At 35.1% G+C, this 22,421-nt stretch overlaps 1 protein-coding gene across 1 annotated transcript in view; it reads left to right on the top strand.

Annotated features, from left to right (window-relative positions):
* LOC135733724 (Fc receptor-like protein 5) overlaps positions 1–21,666 on the top strand; it is a 93,019-nt gene extending 71,353 nt beyond the window's left edge. The window contains exons 9-19 of the mRNA XM_073813728.1: positions 336–605; positions 1,881–2,141; positions 4,579–4,866; positions 12,254–12,523; positions 14,261–14,356; positions 17,159–17,260; positions 18,483–18,539; positions 18,627–18,701; positions 18,778–18,864; positions 19,238–19,294; positions 19,405–21,666. Coding sequence (XP_073669829.1) covers positions 336–605; positions 1,881–2,141; positions 4,579–4,866; positions 12,254–12,523; positions 14,261–14,356; positions 17,159–17,260; positions 18,483–18,539; positions 18,627–18,701; positions 18,778–18,864; positions 19,238–19,294; positions 19,405–19,451 — 1,610 coding nt within the window. The 3' untranslated portion in view covers positions 19,452–21,666. The remainder of the gene's footprint in view (positions 1–335; positions 606–1,880; positions 2,142–4,578; positions 4,867–12,253; positions 12,524–14,260; positions 14,357–17,158; positions 17,261–18,482; positions 18,540–18,626; positions 18,702–18,777; positions 18,865–19,237; positions 19,295–19,404) is intronic.
* Positions 21,667–22,421: the final 755 nt, after the last annotated feature.

Below are 22,421 nucleotides of genomic sequence, written 5' to 3' on the forward strand. Positions count from 1 at the left end.
TATTTGTGTTGTGATGCAGAAGCGAGACACAAATAAAGCAGACGTGCACTGTATTTATCGAAATAAACGAACACTTTTGTATTTATTCAGTCATGCTGTTGAAAAAGCAAATATGCAAAATTAAAATATTAACCCAGACTTTAGTAATGTAGATTGTGAAACAGGAGGGTTTTTTTGACCCCTTGTAAAGTATTAAATTTTAAACAGATAATCCAGAGTTACATTTACCAGTGTTTATATTGACATGGAGTTAACTATTTCAAGTGCAAAAAGCCTTATGTCATTAGTCATGTTGTATTAGTGTTAATGTCAATCTCATTTTCTTCTTTCCTCAGTTTTACCCACAGCTACAGTGAAAGTAACACCAGACAGATCTGTGTTCATTGGAGAGAAAGTCACTCTGAAGTGTGAGATAGAGAATCAGTACAGATCATTAAACTGGAGATATGAGTGGAGTAAAGGCACACGGCGTGACACTGAAAACAGAGACTCTCTCACTATAAGTAGAGTTACTCAATCTGATCAAGGCCAGTTCAGCTGTAGAGCAGACATAGATGGACGACCACAGACTTCACAATCAAGCTCTGTTTATCTTACTGTGAAAGGTGAGTTCAGTCTTTATTATTTAGAGTTCAGCTGTAAAATGAAGGAAAAAAATCATCATATACCTTAGGGCTTTTAACATTGTAACATTAACCCCAGGTTAACACCAGGTTATCTTCATTAAAGTCAGATTTTAACCCTGGATAGAGGACAATGTTTTACACTTCTGGTGCCCACTGCACGTCCTGCTCACTCAGTGTCTGAATTCATTCACTTCTTCAAGTGGACTTTAACTGTCTTTGAAAGCTTAGTCATTGACTTGTTGCTCTGTCAGGCGGTCACTGGGGACTCTTCGCAACAGATAATTTCACCAGATCTGTAAGAACGTTATAAACTGACATTTACATGATGTTCCCTAGATGATCGTCTTTTAAAACTTTACCTGTGAAAACCGACCCGACAACTCAAATTATAAATAATTATTATAAGCTTACCATTGTTAAATGTGGCAAGGTAAGGAGACAGTTTTAAACACTGATTTTGTTCATTTCAACTGAAACATTTTTATATATTGCAGCTTTAAATAAAAATCACTTTGTCGATATCCTATTAGTTTTTTAAAAACTACAATAATAATTTTTCATCATTTATCCACTTTCTTGAACACCTTTTAAATGTTTTAATCTTGACCCTCCTCAACCAATGACCTTACCTGTTGATTCACATGCGGGATAAAATAAAGCAGGCAATAAAGTATCTGTGCTGCCTTAAAAAAAATGATCAGATGTAGTCATATCTGGAGTCATGAATGGAAGCAAACACTTTATTTGGATGTCATGATGTCTTTTACCTTGAAATGTGTTCTCTGAATTTGACCGCTTTTATACTATGTGTAAACAGTTGTTTCAGCATTTGAGGAAAAAGTCAAAGAAAATAATATCAAATGATGTTGGTAAACGCATGAAATTAAGTAAAAACCTCCCAGAAGGGTTAAAAAAGCAAAAGTTATTTGTGTTGTGATGCAGAAGCGACACAAATAAAGCAGACGTGCACTGTATTTATCGAAATAAACGAACACTTCTGTATTTATTCAGTCATGCTGTTGAAAAGCAAATATGCAAAATTAAAATATTAACCCAGACTTTAGTAATGTAGATTGTGAAACAGGAGGGTTTTTTGACCCCTTGTAAAGTATTAAATTTTAAACAGATAATCCAGAGTTACATTTACTAGTGTTTATAATGACATTGAGTTAACTATTTCAAGTGCAAAAAGCCTTATGTCAGTAGTCATGTTGTATTAGTGTTAGTCTCAATCTCATTTTCTTCTTTCCTCAGCTTTACCCAGAGCTACAGTGAAAGTACCATACAGCCCTGTGTTCACTGGAGAGACAGTCACTCTGAAGTGTGAGATAGAGGATCAGTACAGTGACTGGAGGAGATATATGTGGTATAAAGGCACAACTGGGACTTCAGTGTTTGAGGGAAACATCTACACCATCTCACCATCAGATCAGGATAAGTTCAGGTGTAGAGGAGAGAAAGATGGACGACCCTCATCCTCACAGGACAGTGATTATGTGACTCTCTCTGTTAAAGGTCAGTAATGAATGTGATTGGATCACTTTTTTAAGGAAACATTTTTCATTTATTTGTTAAAAATGTACTGCCAGTTTTAATCACTTTATTCGACAAAAAATATTTATAATGCAAATAACCATTGGTTTCCTTTATTACCATTTTTTAATGGGTTGAAAGAAAGAATTTAAATCAGGGTCAGAAGTTAACAATTGCCAATGTTTTTTTGTTTTTTTTTTAATAGATAATACACATGGTTGAATATGTTGTGATGAAAGTGAACACTATTTTTTACATTTTTGGTTTGTGTCTAATCTGAAGTAAATTTGAACGTGTTTTTGAAACGCCTCCTCAATCCATGTGGACAGATTCCCCCTTCCAGAAATCTTTTTATTATCACTTCAGACTATCTGATCCGAAATGGATCAGCAGCCATGAATCCCACAGAGTATCGTCATCTTCCTCTTCGGCTGATTGGCTAGAAGAGGAGCTGTCAATCTAAAACTAGTAGACACATGTTGACATAAACGCCCGCCCTGATCTACATTAAACTCTAACTGCAATTTTATTATGGAATATTTAGCCCATAGAGCTGAACACCACCTACTGTAACACCTTTTGTTTTTGGCTCAATCTTTCAAAAAATATTCGAGTTTGATTAATTATACTTTTACACAAGCAGCACAAACATCTCTACTACAAATGAACCCATCGTTCTCATTAATGACCGAAGTGCAAATGTTATAACTTACCCCAAGTGGGGTTCATCGTAATAGACAGAGGGCTTGTTGTAAGACTTGATAAAAAACACTTAACAGTAAAGTCTGTTTACACATAAGATTAAGCGAGGATCTGGCAAACTCGAGCGTCACTTTTATCATAAACCCTTTCAACGCGTGTGTAGCAGTCACTTATTTTGACAAGACGCATGATGCCCATGGTTCACATGACGCGCAAAACACATTTTGAAATAACAAACCACACACATGATGGGCTAAATACATGTTGTGACGAGCTTCGCATCCTGCGCCCTCGAAAAAGAAGTCACTGGCCGCCACTGATACTAGAGGTTGTTGTTTGTACATCTGTCTATAATTACGTGACTTACACAGTCAACTCAGAAAAAAATAGGATGAACTAATTTATCAAGAAATGTTTACCTCCAAAACACTTTTTGTTCAGTATTTTTATGAAAACACATCAAAACTTTTCACTAATTTACAGGTGATCATCTTCTGTAAAATAGCTGTGTTACAATTAACCCCGCGTTATTTTGTGACCCCTCACCCCTACACATGATGGGTCCAGTTCCACATTAAATTATATATTGTCCACATATCCATTTAAAATATGTTTAAATCACCAATAAAAATACAGAATATATTTTCAATATATCTGTTCCATTGAATGTGTGAATGGAAAGGTTCGACTTCATTATTTATCACATATGTCAATAGTTAAAATAAGCTAAAATAATTTTATTTAAAAACATATGACGTCATTTCTACAATAATTTTTGGGATATTTTTGACAGAAGATCTTTATGTTTTTTCATTAAGTGTTATGGATTACAGATAATATTTATATGATTGACTGATTAATGATGATCTGTATTAATTTATGCCACAGTGACAGGTTAACTGTATTTTACACTTGTGGTTCTTGTATTTATATGTTTGAATACCTGAAGAAGGTCATTGGACTGTAACAATGTTTATTTAAATAATATTTTTACTTGCAAGGTTAAATAGCGTGCAGCACTGTAAAAAAATTCCGTAGAAATTTCAATGTTATTGCAGCTGGGTTGCCGGTAATTTACCGTAGATTTACATTTATGTAATTTACTGGCAAGAATTTGCTCAAAGTTCAATCAATTTTAAATATTAACAAGTCTTTATCTTTACAGAATAAAACTATACAATAACAACCTCATGCAAAGCATTCTGGGAACCAGAAGTCATCATCAACCTTTTTCTGTTTTTTGCTTCAGATTTTGTTTCCCAGAATGTTTTGCTTGATGCTGTTTTTTTAGTTTTACTCTATAAAGACAAAGACTTGTAAATTTTTAATGTTCATTTAACTTTGAACAAAATGTTGCCAGTTAAAAACATAAATTTAAATCTACGGTAAATTACCGGCAACCCAGCTGCAATTTCTACGGAATTTTTTTACAGTGAGGATTTTTTCTCTTTTCATTTATATTTTTGGTATTGGGCTTTGCCATTATCCTACGTACCTGTTAATGACTATGCAAGTGTGCTGGATTATTTGTTCATTGACTTCTGAAAAAAATCCCTTTTCTATTTAAAGTAAAACGTTTCTTTTTATATTATCCTTTAGAAATGTCAACAACAAATGGCATCATTTTATGAAAATATATATATTTTTTATTTAGGTTTCTGATTTAACGCAACAGATCTGTGAGGAGATTTATATTTTCATTTTCTTCTTTCCTCAGCTTTACCCAGAGCTACAGTGAGAGTAACACCAGACAGAACTGTGCTCATTGGAGAGACAGTCACTCTGAAGTGTGAGATAGATCAGTTCAGATCATTAAACTGGAGATATCAGTGGTATAAAGACACAACTGCAGTGTTAAACTTTGAGAATTACACTGTATACGGAGACTCTCTCACTATCACTGGAGTTACTGAATCTGATAAGGATGAGTTCAGCTGTAGAGCAGAGATACACGGACGACCAAAGACTTCACTATCAAGCTCTGAGTTTCATCTCACTGTAAATGGTGAGTTCAGTATTAATGTTGTTGTAAAATAGAGAAATAATGACAGAAACATTTTGTGTTAAATATCAGAGATACATTCAAGCTTTTAACACTGTGCTTATCCCCCGGTTATCTTTATTTTAAACTCTGCTATTAACCCCAGGAAAAGGACTGTTTTACACTTGTTGTTTAATAGCAGAGTTATCACATCATTATACATAATGCAGAATTAACCCCACATTTCAGTGCCAAAGGTGTGCAGTTTAAAACAGAGTTATGGTGTCATAATCTTGTCTTCTTGGTGCTTTTTTAGTTTTAGTTTTAGTTTTCTTTAGTGTGAGAGGATTGTGGCAGTCCCCATGTTCTGTGTTAGAAACACATGGCCATTGTTTGTTTCTGTGTGCCATGTTGTTTCCTTGTTTAGTGTTTGTTTTGTCACCCTCACTTGTTACCCTCATCATCTCTCTTCAGACTAAAAAATGCCTCATCAGTTAAACATATTTTAATTATGTGCCAAATTTCCATTACATTAAACCAATGTGATTGGTTGACTTTATTATGCTGACCCAATGTAATTAATATCAGATGAGTGTATTTTAATTACGCTGCAATTTTCTATGTAAAATAATGACATTAGTATAGTTGTATCTAATCATGTTTGTTGGATGCAATAATCACATTGAACCAATGTGATTGTCCTCAAACTTGGCTTTATTAGATTGATGTAAATTGTATTCAAATCAAACGTATCTTTATTATATTGATTCATTTAAGTTCCAATTAATTTTAACAATTGTTCATTGTACCAAAGCAGCTTCACATGAATAGAAAAAAAACACAGGAAAGCAAAGAACAACAAAGCATGGCAGTTTTTTATATATAGTTAAACCAATGTGTTTTGCTTACTGTAAGTCAAGCTTAGTACACTATGGCCTGGTTTCACAGATAAGGCTTAGCTAAAGCCAGGACTAGCCATCAGTTAATTTAAGATGTTTAAGCATCTTTAATAAACATGCTTTAGAAAAAGACATTACTGGTGTGCATCTTAAGCAAATTAGTTTCACCATCTTATTTTAAGATCTGTCATTGCAAGCTATTTTCAACAAAGACAGCTCAAACGTGTCTTAGTCTAGGACTAACCTTAAGCCTTGTCAGTGAATCCGGGATAAATATTTTACATTGACCCAATCCAAAACTTTCACATTAATGAAACATATTTTCTTGAATATGTCATTATTTAAATAAATAAAATACTTTTTCATTTTAAAATGATTTCTTTACAAAATTATAAGCAGTATTTTAAATGATCAATAAAACAGCAATCATTTAAATTAATCCAATATCTGTTCACAAATCTTTAAATTACAATAATAGATTTGTTTAAACAAGGCAAGGCAAGGCAAGGCAAGGCAAGTTTATTTGTATCGCACATTTCATACACAAAGGTCATTCAAAGTGCTTTACATAGAAATGAGAAAACAAAAATCAAAGATACATGAATTTAAAATATCAATTAAAAGAAAATAAATGTGATTTTAATAAAAACTGTTTAAATGTGTGAAAAAGGATAAAACAGGAATAAAGGTATAAAACAGTTAAAAATAAGAATAAAAACAAGAGAAATAGAAAATAATTAAAATAGTGCATATATAATATAGTGCAATCAGTTCGGACGCAGCATAGTGCTCATTCAGTAAATGCATAGCTAAACAGATGTGTTTTGAGTCTGGATTTGAATGTGGTTACTCTTGGAGCACATCTGATCTCCTCTGGAAGCTGGTTAATAGCTAAAAGCTGACTCTCCTTGCTTTGAGTAAACCCTTGGTATTTCTAGCTGATGTGATCCTAATGATCTGAGTGATCTGATGGGTTTATATTCAATGAGCATATCAGCAATGTATTGATGTCCTAGGCCATTGAGGGATTTATATACCATTAATAATACTTTAAAATCAATCCTAAATGTAACTGGTAGCCAGTGTAGAGACCTGAGGACTGGTGTGATATGTTCATATTTTCTGGTTCTGCTCAGAATCCTGGCAGCAGTGTTCTGAATGAGCTGAAGCTGTCTAATGGTCTTTTTGGGGAGGCCAGTGAGGAGGCCATTACAATAATCCACCCTGCTGGTGATGAAAGCATGCACAAGTTTCTCTAAGTCTTGTCTGGAAGCAAAACATCTAATTCTTGCGATATTCTTGAGATGATAGTATGCTGATTTAGTTACTGCTTTGACATGACTACTGAAACTAAGGTCAGACTCCAGAATCACACCAAGATTCCTGACTTGATTTTTAGTTGTTTGACCCCTAGCGTCAAGGTATGGATTCACCTTGAGAACTTCATCTTTGTTTCCAAACGCATGACTTCAGTTTTCTCTTTGTTTAACTGAAGAAAGTTTTGGCACATCCAAGTGTTAACTTTATCAATGCATTTGCACAGGGAGTCAATGGGGTTGTAGTCATTAGGGGATAGAGCTTAGTAGATCTGAGTGTCATCTGCATAACTGTGATAGGCAATTTGGTTCTCTCTCATTATTTGGCTTAGTGGGAGCATATACAGGTTGAACAGGAGTGGCGCTAGAATTGAGCCTTGCGGGACTCCACATGTCATGGATGTCCACTCAGATTTATGGCCACCTATACTTACATAATAACCTCTCCCTTCTAAGTATGACCTGAACCATTTTAGGACCATCCCAGAAAGGCCGACCCAGTTTTCCAGCCTGTCAAGAAGTATGTTGTGATCGACAGTGTCAAAAGCAGCACTGAGGTCGAGTAGCACCAGCACTGATAGTTTGCCTGTGTCTGTATTGAGGCGAAAATCATTTATTATCTTTATGAGCGCTGTCTCTGTACTGTGGTGTGGTCTGAAACCAGATTGAAAAATGTCAAAGAAACCATTAGAAATTAAGAATTTGTTCAGCTGATTGAAAACAACTTTTTCAATTATCTTACCTATGAAAGGAAGATTTGAGATTGGTCTGTAGTTGCTCAATACAGTGTTATCCAAGTTGCTCTTTTTCAGGAGGGGCTTAACAACTGCAGTTTTAAGGGACTTTGGAAAAGTCCCAGAGATAAGTGATGAATTTACCACTTCTAGGAGATCTGCTTCTAAACAGTTAAAGACACTTTTGAAAAAAGATGTTGGGAGTGTGTCAAGGGCGCAGGTTGATGTTTTAAGATATGTACTGTTTCTTCCAAAATTTTACCATCAACTGCTTCGAAATCAGACATCGTGACACAGGGGATCACCTTTCTGATATTATTGATTTTCCCAGAGAAGAAGTAAGCAAACTCACTGCATTTGCTGTCTGAGAGCATTTCACTAGGAATGTGACTTGGGGGGTTGTTAGTCTCTCTGTAGTAGCAAAAAGAGTGCGTGTGTTATTAAGTGTGCTTGCAAAAGCACACTTATTGTTCTTCTTAAGTTTTATTATTATTTTTCCCGGGTAGATTTTTTTGGCCAGCCCTAGCGACTAGACCATTTGACACAGAGACACCGTTCAAACTTTAAAATGTTCGGGCAGTACCGGTGTAAGTTGCTTGAGAAGATGACGTCACGGATCCATGTCGTTCTTCCCCCATATTGGATAGAACAGAAAACCTTAAAAAAGTTTCACAGGTCACAAATTTTCTCCAAACTTCACGAAATTTGACGTACATGATCCTTGAACCAAGCCTCGCAAAAGTTACTAGAAGGATTTTTGATTTTCGGAAGCGTTTGCCCGTCACAGCCCAAACTAAATGTGCGTCGACGCCGCCAAAACAGTAGTTTATATCTCAGGAACGCTTTCACGTATTGAAACCAAACTTTGTACATGAATTTGGGTCTCCAATGTGAGGATGCACAACATCAAAAGAACATTTGTTTTCATAAAATTTTACGCCGCCTAACAGGAAGTAGTTTATATCTCAGGAACGCTTTCACATATTGAAACCAAACTTTGTACATGAATTTGGGTCTCCAATATGAGGATGCACAACATCAAAAGAAAAAAAAAATTTCTAAAATTTTACGCGCCAAACAGGAAGTACTTCATATCTCAGGAACGCTTTCACGTATTGAAACCAAACTTTGTACATGAATTTGGGTCTCCAATGTGAGGATGCACAAACTAAATCGGCGGCACCAGAGCAAGCACACTTTTGCAGTTCATCCCGAAATGCATTTTCTAGTTTATGTTGCTGTTTATAATATTTAAAAAGAAAGTCTGTCTTGCTTTGCCTAGTTCCACACTGATATAGATAGTCTTTATAGATATTATAATGGACTACAAGTTTTGTCTTCCGCCACAGGCGCTCAGCTTTTCTGCATTGTCTCTTCATATTCTGCACCTCTGTTGAGTTTCTCCAAGGTGATTTTTGCCTGCCATTCTTCTTCCTGACTTTCACAGGAGCAATATCATTGATTGCACTCTTAACTTTCAAAATTAGAGGAATCAAGGAGAAAATCAACAGAGCCTGCAGATATGCTTGGTGTTAAAGATATAGCCTTCATTAATAGCACACTGGTGTTCTACTTTTAAGCATCTCTTTTTGACAGACACAGATCTAGTTTCAATAGTAGGAGAGATTAATATATCAAAGAAAATACAGAAATGATCAGACAGTGCTACATCCTTAATAACAATTGATGAAATGTTTACACCCTTACTGATAATTAAATCTAGAGTGTGTCCACGATTGTGTGTGGGTCCATGTACATGTTGAGTCAGATCAAAAGTGTTTAAAACTGCTGTGACATCTTTTGCCATAATGCTTTCTGGCTTATCTATGTGAATGTTAAAATCTCCAGCAATAGCAAAACAGTCAAACTCTGAGGAAATCGTTGATAACAGTTCTGTAAAGTCCTTAACAAATGCTGGAGAGTATTTTGGGGGCCTGTAAATAATGATCAGTAGAATGCGTGGAGTACCTTTCAACACAATACCTAGATATTCAAAAGACGGGTAATTCCCAAATGACACTTGCTTACATTGATAGACATCTTTAAAAAGAGCAGCTACACCTCCACCTCTCCTAGCAGTTCTGCAGACACTCATATAAGTAAAGTTAGGAGGGGCTGTCTCATTAAGGACTGTTGCACTGTAGCTTTCTTCTAGCCATGTTTCATTTAGAAACATAAAATCCAGGTTGTTTGTAGTTATTAAGTCACTGACTAGAAGTGATTTATTTTTAAGTGAACAGATGTTTAAAAGTGCTAACTTAACAGTACTAATTTTTTCCCTAACAGAAAACTTATTTTGATATGTAACAGGCAGCAGATTAGATAGATTTGCCCTACGGTTTGATAAGGCCTTGCTGGGCTTTCTATCATGTAATAAACCAGAAATAGAGAAAGATATAGGCACACTGAGTTCCTGCTTTTTATATATACAATCGAAAGTATTAGTATTTTCATAGCAGGAACCCGACACACATCACTGAGAGCCATTATCAGTTGTTTTTGGTTCACCTACAGTAGATGGAGGAGGGTGTGTGCCTTGGCGTTGTGTCAGAGACCGAAGAGCTCTCACAGGACGAGGAGGGGGAACTGGGCCCACTGGGTTTGGTGGTTTTGGGGCTTGGCGTTTTCTGGTTGAAATCTGGGGGCTTGCAGCAATAGAGTGGGATAGTTTAGTTCCAGCATAAACCAGTTCCTCCATTTTTCCGGAGAAGGTCAAAAGCGGGGATGCTGGAGAGGGGAATGACATATCTAGTGAGGAGTCCTGTTGCTCTGATGTGACAGGAGGCTGTGTTATGTTGTCCTGGTTTCCCTGGCTGTTTTCCAGAAAGTCGTCCTTGGGTGTTGAATCTTGGAGCCGTTCTAATCTGACACAGTCTGACTGTGGTGAGCTCTGTGGGCAGGACTCAGCTGAGATTGTGTCCATGAGCAGTGGTTGTTGTGGCTGCGTGGTGTTATCTCTGTCCTTGTGGGATATGTCGACGTCATGTCCATTCAGGTGCTGAAGAGAAGTCCTGTGGTCATTCATGCTCTGTCCAGGTGTGTGTGTGCCATTCAGGTTGAGTGGATTGGCACACACTGATGAAGGATGATGAAGGGAGAAATAGATATTGTCCTTTAGCACTCTTGCACCCAGTCTGTTTGGGTGGATGTCATCCTGTTTAAATAGTTGTCTCTGACTCCAGAAAAGATTGAAGTTGTTGATAAAGTTCAGTCCCTTTATGTTGCAGGTTTTTTGCAGCCATGTATTAAGTCCAAGCAAGCGTGAAAACCTATTTGTTCCTCTTGCTGGAAGTGGTCCACTGATGAACCACTGATGAACGGCTAAACTTTACATCAGATAACAACTAGAAAGATTTTATCTTACTATTAGTCAAATAAATGTTTGAATGTATCTGAAATGTAACAGTACATATTACAATTTGTTCTGAAAACAATAGACATTAGTTTTATAAGAATAAACGAGTGAAATTTACAGTTATGATGGTGAGGTGATGGATTAAACTATGGCTGAATGTTGGAATGTTGGATCCCACTGAGTCTTAATGTTTGAGATTTACTACTTGCAGTATTCATTAAGTTTTTAACAGTATAATTACAGTCTGTAGAGGTGCCTGAACTCTCTCTTCTGTTACACACTCATTTCATTATTTTATTTTAAGTAATAACCCATTAAGCCAAATTGAAATGTAAGGCCCTCCTTGAAATTGTTCTTTAAAAATTAAAGTCTAGTTTCAGATCTCTTTGTTGTGAGCTAATACTTTAAATAAACCATGAGGTAGATACAGAGATGAAGGGAAAACAGCAGACAGGAGGCAAATTGATGTAAATATAATAAAGATGGATAATTGAATAATCTTAGTTGCTTCAGTGCTCAATTGGCTTTGTAAATAGTCTGCCTAACTCTGTCCAGCTTCATCTAGCTTCACTTAACTAGTAACAAATTTAGCAGGTGTTATTATACCAAACACAGACAGTGGTTTCAGTAAACTGTGCTTTGATTGGATGTTGACATCAGTGGTGGCTCACCATTTCTTCACTTTGTGAAATTCTTTTACAGTAAATACTGTAGTATTAAATTGTACCATGAACATTATTTGAAGAGTTTGGTTCCAAAACGTGATGAACACCTTTTTTATTAGTTACCGCCAAAATCAGTATTCTATCAGGTCAGTATTAAAAAGTAAATTCTTAATTTTACGCAAAATCCGATATTTACCGTGTTATTCTGTCATCTTTTCTCCCTTTTTTCCAAAACGCGATAAACGCCAGTCCTCCGCTCAACAAATCACAGCACACCATTTCACGCATTGTTAACAATAATGGCGGGGCTTTGAATACTAGTTTGAATTCTAGTTTTCCTGATCTACCTTGTACTTTGTGATCAACAAACAAACAAAAACAAAATAATAATTTTGTTTTGCAATTAAGTAAACATTTGTGTAAATTGTTTGTCATTGTACAGAAAGACCAACACCTGAATTGTCTGTTTGGCCTCCTGGACATTTATACAGAGGAGAAACTGTCAATCTCATATGTGTCATCAATAGAGGAGGAGACATTAGCTGGCAGTACAGCTGGTATAAAGATGATTCAGACATTCAGCATTATGAAGAGAATTACACAATCAGATCTTTTAATGAGTCTCACGCAGGTAAATACACCTGTAGAGGAAATGAGACCAGTGGATCAAGATACTCACACATCAGTAATGCAGTTACACTGACAGTATCAGGTGAGTCTGTTTATCTGTTTTCATCATCATACACAATATAAAGTCATATTTAACAAACAATGACAAATTAAATTTTGTAGGTTTTAACCTGTAGTTTACCAGGTTAGTTCAGAGGCCAGGTCATAAACACATTAAATACACAATACATTTTAATGATGAAATAAGACGCATATAAAAACTGCTGATATTTTAAGACAAATAATGTGGAATTGTTTTTAATATTTCTAAGCTATTAATAGCTTTTCCAGTACAAACAGAAATGTGTTGTCGTGTTAAATTTTGAAAGATAAATTACAGGCTTGAATGAGAGACAAAATATCAGTGTATCAGTTTTGTCCCTGGTAATGAGCACAAGATGAACTGAATGTTTTGTTTAAGAGCTTTTATAGTCGCTCATGATGAACAGTTTAAATGTCTTTTTAATGTTTAGCTGTTCTGCAGGCTACTGAAACAAATAATTTTTATATTTATAATGTTGTTAAAATGTTCATGCCCTACAGAGCCGGCGCCAGACCATAACTAACAGGGGGGCATTTGGCTTCCAACGGTGGGGCACGCAATAGCAACAATAACTTGCAAAAACAAGACATTAATCAACAAATAAAGTGCAAGCACACACACACTCATACAACTGGTACAGACTGTCAGCTCATTTGCTGTATAAAGTGCAAAGACCACAATCTATGCGCAAAACTATTGAACTTCGACCGCGACGTGAGCGCAAGCTGAGCTATGCTGCGCTCGCGCTTTGCTCTACGCAACAAAAAAACGCCCTCGCGCGGCGCAAGCCATTGAAATGAATGGGTTTCATAGCGCAGCGCACACCGCGTCCTGGCTTGAAAAAAGCCGCTTTACCATAACCACGTCGTAATGCAGTTAACGGTCTATAGCCACACTTCACATTTAAGCTTACGTAATTTAAAACAACGCTAACTTACCTTTAAAATAGCTGAAGACGGCGTGTACGAACATAATCTTCCTTAAAACAGGGTCCTGTAGATTTGTAAATTCCACCTCGACCTCTAATCTCTGAGTTTGAGCCAGTCTGTGTTTGCATGAAGTCAGATGAAGCAGGCGGTGCTGATTCGTTCTAAATGTTCTAATATTCATATTTTACACGATCCATAAAATGCCGCGAAAAAACACGTTGCTAGTATCAAGTCACAAATATGCTAAAGACGTAAGACGGGTGAGACGCGGCAATACACCCAATCAGAGAAACTGGTCTATTTTAATTAAAGAAAACATATCTCAACTATTTCCTCATTTGATTACATTACAAGTCATGAAACATTCAATGTTTAATTATTCTTGATATATATTAAATTAATAAAAAACTTTGTAGAGGGGCACAACATATTTGGGGGGGCACTGCCCGCGAATGCCCACCCTTGACGCCGGCCCTGATGCCCTATTTGTTATTTTTTTTTAAATAAAGCATTTTATCCCTTAAAATGGGCGGTGACAACAATAATTTTGTCTTAAATGACTGATATAATTACACAATAAGAGAAGACACATTGTGTTACAGTATATTGTGAATTTAGTCATTGCTGCATGTGGTGTTGTTAGACACTTCAAGAGCAGATTGCCCGCCACTTTTATTCAGTCATGAATATATTTATATATGACAATACTGTATAGCACAGCAATGTTAAATATAATAGATAATATATGGCATTAGTTCAGTTTGCAAATGTTCTGGTTGTGTAAGAATCTCTGCTTCTTTATTCTCAGGATCTTCTGGTCTGATTGTTGGAGTGGTTGTCGGACTGAGCATCTTGTTTTTGATCATTTTCTTGGTTTTTCTGTGGTGGTACAAAAACAAAAAAGGTTTGAATCTTCTTTTCAAAAACTCCTTTTGTTTAAGTTACAGTAAAGCACTGCCGTTTACCGTGTCTCTGGTGGTCCTCCACTTTTAGTCCACATGACCAAACTTCTTTGTTTCCAATTGATTATACTACAGTGTGCAGTTTAGTGATATTTTAAACAGTAAGAAGTTAATTTATGCACACATAAAAAATTCAGTCAGAATGCATTCGACCTCTCGATAGGAAAATTGGGCAGTTCAGAAACCCTGTGGTGCTAAGCCTTTAAACATTTGAAATGCTGTTTACACCTGGTATTAAGATTTTGGTCGATCGGATCAACATGTGGATGGCGCTAAAGACAGGTGTAAACGAGGTGTAAACTGTTTTGAGCTTGTCCGCTTTCGACCACATTCAGAGGCAGTCAAAAACGCATGTGCTTTTGTGGTGTAGGTGCGCATGTGGTCGAATGTTTTCGAGCAGCCACAAAAGACCGCCTCTTAACTCTTTCCCCGCCATTGAAGAGTTATCTGGTCAATTAAGAGAAAACATTTGCATGAAAAACAGTTCCTGATGAGTTTTTATGGTAATCTGTAATACCAAGATTATCCACTAGATGGCAAAAATTTATTTATTTTACGCTCCGTGTATGTTTTGATAATCATTTCGAATCTGATCTCTATCAAAAACATTTTGCAACTTTTTTTTAACGCTGTCAGAGAAAGAGTTAAATGACAGCAGAGGGACTCACAGACCATCCCCTCAAATCATTTTTTTGCTTGTTTTATGCACAAAATCACTTACATTTAAAAATGTTGGTCTTAAAACTAGACTTATTTTCTTGGGTCGTTTTGCTAATAAAAAACCCCATCTTATTTTAAGAATGTTTAGATATTTTTACTGAAAACAAGACAAAAATACTAAGAATTTTTTTTCTTGAAAATCATTTTTGCAGTGTATAATTACAAATACCACCCATCTTTGCACGCCTTTAAATATGTATAGCAATAGCAACTCCAATTCCACAAAAGCACTAAACCCAATTAATAGCAGGTAGAAAAGAGTGAGAGTTGACAAACACTTCTAGAACGTGTTATTTATTAATGCAATAAAACTGTATATTCCACACTTATGAATCCTAAAACAAGCTTCATGCAATTGGTAAAATTTGCCATTGGATTGCTGACCTATTACAAAATACAAGTGCTGCTTACAGTAATATTGAAAACTGATTATTACTTCCAGTACTTACAGGAAAGTATTTACTAATTTCACTGAACTAAACTAGTGTGATTACAGTAATGGAGATTTTTAACATGATCTGTCAAGTGTGTTGTTATACAATAAACATATCTTTTTCTGTAAGCAGATCTCCTCGATTGTTTGATTTTGCTTGAAGAGAAATGATACGTTTTGAAACAGACAATCAACGAAAAATCTAAGAATCAGAAACACTCTCGTAGTCACAGAGCAAAGAGTGGAATTATTTTATTGCAGCTTTATCACCATATTTTGTGTTTTTGACTCTTATCAAGGGGTATCCATCTAAACTTGTGTTTTGAAAGCAGTTCTGCTTACCGCAGGCACTACACTCACTTCTCACTCGTCTCTCTACCTCTCCTCACTGACACTTTGCGTGCTGGTGCTGCCAGTGCCACCACCGCCACCATCATCATCACCAGCGACGTGGGTTGAAGGTCCTGCTGCCGCAGAAAACATTTGTGTTTTTAACACATTTTGCAGCGTCTGCCTGAAGAGCCTGCTTCTTTTTGTCGCGCAGTTTTGCTGCGCCTACCTTGCGTTTTCTCTCTCTCTCTCTCTCTGTTTTGACACGTGAACTGACCGACGATGCACGCTCGTTTGCACAGAAACCAAAGCGGTGATTGGGCCAGCTTAATGTCATTAAAAAAAAAATAACCAATGGGCTGCTGCTTAAATGTGAGTGGGCCGGTCTATCTAGGAAAAGAAAGGATGATGACTTTGCTGGTCAGTCATTGGGCCAGCTTAATGTCGTTAAAAAAAAAACCAATGGGCTGCTGCTTAAATGTCAGTGGGCCGGTCAGTCTAGAAAAAAAGACGCTAACTGGGCTGCTCAGACAAATATAGTATGAGATGTATCGGCCCAAAAAGTACGTCGGCCCACCGGGAAACTGCCCGGTTTGCCAGATGGCCAGTCCGCCCCTGGGACAACAGCTGTTGAAAGTGGACAAAAGAGACGGATTAAAATACCAGGTGTAAATGAAAATGTGTCTCTTGTCCACTTGTGATCCGATTGACCAAAACACATCTTAATACCAATTATAAACAGCCCCTAAACAGTTGTTTGTAATGACCATTTCACAAGCCGTTTACAACACTGGTCCAGAAGCACTTCCTCTTTTAAGTTTTTTTTTCACCACTATACCAACATTAGAACAAAATACAACCAAACAGAACATGTTAAAGGTACATATTAAGGATTTAAATATGTGACATTAAAAATACAAACAAACAAAACTAATAAACTGAAACAGGACCAGTGTTGTAAACCAGTGTTGTCTACGAAATCATTAAATTGTTTATAAAATAACAAACAATGGAAGATGGCAGTGTCATGTTGAAGTGTTTTGGGAGATGTTTAAAACAATTACTATTTTTTTGATCATGTTTGGTGTTGCTATAAAGGCCCAAAATTACATACTTCACCTTTAGTACAGCATGAAGTTCTGTCTCTTGTACTGTAAATAAATAACCCTGTTGGCAAACTGTTCAGATTAATGATTTATCTTTTTTGATCACACTTAAAAAGTAAATTTTCCTAAAGCAGCACTGTGTTTGTCTACTGTAGGTAAAGTCTTTAAGTCTCCGTCAGCTGTCAGTCCACAGCAGAACATCAGTCAGACATCAGATCAGAATCAGACTGAAGATGGATACACTCCACTGCAGTCTGGTCAGTTTACAGTAACATTTATACAGTATGAAATCTGCTTTTATAAGAGCTGATGCAGTGCATCCCAATATACACCCAGGACACACTAGCAACTGCATAGCAACAGGCTAAAAACACAATTAACCATCCATAACAGCCTCACGTGATGGTACAGAGTTTAACATGGGAAAATACCATATGCATTTTTTTTATGTGCATTTTTGGTAACACTTTCCTTGTGTTGCTTATAAGACTGACATGACACTTTCATAATCATGACATGACACGTGCTATGAACATGAAGGAGATTATATGCACGTTTACAACAACTGTCATTAAGTGTCATTTGTTCGTTTGGTGTCATTTTTAATGCAAAGATAACATTGTTTGAGATGTTGAAACTTGACATTAACAAGACAACATATCTGACCACTTTTTACCAGTGATACAAATTGAATTTGCCATTAAGTATTAATACTTTGTTATATAGTTTTATAACAGCATCATGAATATTCTTCAGTTCTTAAGTTTCCTGTTTAACAAATTAAATCAATCATTTGATAATAATAATAATAATAATAATAATAATAATAATAATAATAATAATTACAATTTGATAAAATTATATTTTATTGCATTTGGAGACTCACCAAAAATTAAATAAAACAGTACAATAATGGGTTAAGCAATATGCTGGTAAAACAGTTAATTACATTACATTAATTAAATTGATTAAATGATTTGTTAGTTTTATCTACTATGTCAGAAAATTTCAGAACCCTCTGTGTGAGGAAGAACAAGTTCTGTTTTTGTCAGTTTTTTATGTTTTGTGCACATAAATAAAGTTAAGCATAATATTTGGATGTGTATGTTGCATTTTGTTAAGGTATTTAAAATAATTTGACATAATACAGTATTAACACTTAATGACATTTTAATGACAAGTTTTCATAACAAAGACAATTTAACAATGTCATCTTTGCATTAAAAATGACATAATTGAACAAATGACACATGACAGTCATGAACGTGCACTAAATCTCCTTCATGTTCATGACGTGTCATGTCACGATTATGAAGGTGTCATGTCAGTTTTATGAACACCCCTTCAGGTAAAGTGTTACCGCATTTTAATCAATATCAATGTTTAACAATATTTCTGCAGACTTACTTTAATATAAAGATATAAAGCTTTTATAGATGATCTATTGAAACTTTTTATTATTTTGTTCCTTCATTACAGGAGATGCTAATATTTATGACTCTGTTGATGCAACGGACAATAAAGACGCAAGCTCAGGTAATGTATTAACCTCATCTAATATAGTTCATCTTACAAAAAAAGAATCAGTTGGAAAGTTTTAAGATTCAAATCATTTTTCTTCAGCAGTGACTCAGGCCGGCCCCAGTGATGCCATGTATTCACAGGTTAACTTCAAGAAAAATAAACTCAAGAGCAAAGGTAGAAACAACTAGAAGAGTAAAACTAAAGACTGAGGGAAGAAAACTCTTAAGCATTTCTTTATTCTTCATTGTAGACAATGAAAGTGAATCCGCTGATCTCACCTATGCTGATATTGAACTGAAACCTAAGAAAAAAATGAAGAAAAAGAAAGAGAAGAAAGGTAAAGAAACACAAAAGTCTCTGCTGAGATGTCTGCTTCATGATCATCAGAGAGATTTCAAATTATTTGTATTTTATTCATTATTGTCTTTGATAGCTGACTTTAACAGTGCACTGATTTAGATACCTAATGTTGTAGTCGTGCTATCTTAATAATATCATGCTTTCGTAACATGTTGAATCACACTTGTGGTGATATTCAGTACAACAGCATGATGTGAGGTGCTGTTATTGATCTGTAACATAAAATAAATGTTTATATTGACTAACTGACATGTCAGACAAAGTTACAAATAACTGAAACTGATTGCAGAGAAAAGACTGGGAATGTTGGGTTGTTTTTAATGAAGTTTCCTAACTCTCTGCATTTTTAGGGAGTACCAGTGAAGGTGATGACACTGTTTACTCTAAAGTGAAGATAGGAGATAAAGGTGAGATCAACTAAAACTAAAGTAAAAAAGCATCATTTAGTATTTAAAAATAAAGTTAAATATTAAATGATTCATACTAATTTTAGTCTTTTACATAAATTTTTTTTCAGGTGTTGCTTCTGGATCTGTTGATGTGACTTATGCTCAGATTAAATAAAAGCCCAAAGGAGAAAAAGATGGCAATCCATTAACTAATGCTTAATATTATCAATCCAAACCTTCATGTGCTTCAGAGTAAATGCTTGCAAATCTTTGATTCTCTAATAGCTATTTTTTTTAATTAACGTTTCATTTGTTAATGACGACTTGATGTTTAATTGTTCAATAGGTGATATCATAGCTAGTTAGTAACTGTACTGAAATGTTATATAATAATTTTGGCTTTGCCAGTTACAGTATCAATCACCGGAACCTGAAAAGTGAAAAAAAAGTTTGATCTGAATAGTTTAAAGATAAACATCAGTTTCTCCCTTATATTTAGTTACTGTTGAAGAAATAATGTAATAGTTTAGTTTCGACAGAGAGAGAGAGAGAGAGAGAGAGAGAGAGAGCGATTGAGTGCATCTAAGAGTTGGGTATTGGATGTAGGATATAGTAAATATCATGGTCAGTGTGGTATTAGCAAACCATTACATATTTATTGCTATAATAAGAGTTGTAAAGGTTTTGAATGATGTGTTTGTAGAATTCATATGAGATATAAAATATCTGTTTAATTTATTCGCATTTAACAATAGGTTACCCTACTGGACCCTACTGGTACTGACATGACTGTAGACTAATTCTTATGGAATAACATTTAATTTCAACAGCCCAAAGTCTAGTCATGCTCTGTACTGTTCAGTAAGATATATTACTAATAGTTATTTTATTTTATTATGAGTGGTGTAAATAAATCTTTTTTTTACTGATGCAAAATATGTTAGAAAAGATGCATAGTGGTGCAAATGCTAAGTTTTATCCAATGCACAATTTTTAAACTGATGCATCGCATCTTTAACCTTTTATACCGATGAACAGAGCGAATCAGGGAATCTTCCCATTCCTAGTGTTTGTATTAAAACTCAAGCAAACGTTTGTCTTTTTAAACGCTTTGTCACGTTTCATAAAGTTTATTGATTTGCCTTCCTTGATTTTTACTTAGACAGCTTCAGAAAAGGTCACTTGATTTCCAGTAAGGGAACATAGGGACCATCAATGCCCACTGGTTTTTGCATTGTATTGTGGTATTTTTTTGGGGAGAAACTTTCCAGTGCACTAGAAGGATTTTGCTATTGAGACTTGACCACCTGCTGGTCTCACGAACACCTCTGCCAGCAGCAAATTCCCAGGAACCTTTTAAAGTCCTAATATGTACCATTTTTGTACAGATATGTACCTTTGAGGTACCAGTATGCATCTTTTAAGTATAAAAGTGTACTTTTTGAAAAGGTGGGCTACCACCCCAGTGACAACGTTTATAACTTTTTTCTAAGATTGTACTATGATTGTTATGCATGTTTTTTTTCTTGTTTAAGAATTAACTAAATGTTTTTAAAAAATACCATTATAAGTTAAAATGTGTAATGTTAGAGGTTATGGTTGTATTTTGCAAATGTGTGCATTTTATATTGTATTAATCTATGTGCATCTTTTTATTCAAGTAATAGATTTTGAGATTTTTAATTCACAATGTCTGTTTTTGTCAGATTTTTTTCTGTATTTAAAGTCTATATTCATATTACAGTTCTCTTCAATAAATAAACTTAACACCAGCTATATCTGTAGTTTCTGTTAACTTACAGTATGAGCTTCTTGTTAGTGTACACAGTTTCATTATGTGTATTAAAAGAAGCTACTACTAACACACGCTAAACCCGAATGCTCAAAATAATTAAATAAATCAAGATTAATAATAGATCAATTCAATCTAACAGTCTAATTCACTTAATTCAGGATTTTTCATTTTATCATGTTCACTCAGCTTTTATTTATCCATTTAATTTGTGACATGAATGATTTTTGTTATTTTAAAGTAGCATTGAAGAAACTGGCCAGAGGATTTTTTGGTTCCCAACATGCTTTGCACTCAGCTGCATTAGTACATTTTAAAATTCAATGTTTTTATGTTTTTCTGCAGAGATGAAGACTTGTTAGAGTTTCATGTTAAGTTTATTTAAACAATTTTGTTATATTTTTGAGTCTTGTGGTTGTCATTGTGCATTGTCCCCAAGCTGTGTTACAAGATGGCTGTAATAGGTGTTGCCTCACTCAATGAGCAATAAATGTGCATGTGCCTGTACTGAGAGCTGTCTCTTCCAGTTCTTATTCTTTTTTGAGTTTTACAAGTCACAAATGTTTGACTTGTGTATATCAAAGAAGAAATAATACAGAGACTAGTACAGTGACTATAGTTACCACCAGTTTGAGCTTTGTTACATGTGAAGATTAAGTAAATTAGTCTTAAACTGTACACGTTGATGTGAGGAATACATTTAGTAACAACAACAACTCATTTAAAATAACAAAAGGTTTATTTACAAACTCAAATTAAGACAATCGGTTTCCCCAGTTAAAGTTGTTAGGTTTGCTATATATACAAAGCCACAAACTATGCACTTATAACAAGTTCAACATTTAACCTACTAGACATTAGCACATTTTTGGTTTGCACTTTTACATTTCTGATTTGAAATGATATTTTCAGACTGTGAAAAAACGCTAATTTATATTGTACTTGGCTTTCCTCAGAACCAATCGTGTTTTCTTAGAATTTGGTGCCTTTGACTCACCTACTACTTAAAAATAAAATAAAACCCTCTGAGTTTGTTCCTCATTAAAACTCTTTGTTCATGACAGGCAAATGTGGGAAAACTTCTGTGCATATTCTTCCATTGTTTCTTTACATAAAATCTTGATATTTATATTAAAGTACACTGCAAAAAATTACTTTCTTACCTAGTATTTTTGTCTTGTTTTCAGTACAAAGATAAAAAAAATCTTTCTTATTTTTTTCTTGAATTACATGTTTTTAAAAAGGTAAACTGATTTTAAGATTTCTTTCCATCCCATGTAACTTACCATATAACAAAAATGGTAAACAGTCACAAATCGCCAGACAGTTTGCAACTGACAAGACTTTAAGGGG

Source organism: Paramisgurnus dabryanus, chromosome 3 (assembly GCF_030506205.2).
Source record: "Paramisgurnus dabryanus chromosome 3, PD_genome_1.1, whole genome shotgun sequence".
Classification (NCBI taxonomy): Eukaryota; Metazoa; Chordata; class Actinopteri; order Cypriniformes; family Cobitidae; genus Paramisgurnus; species Paramisgurnus dabryanus.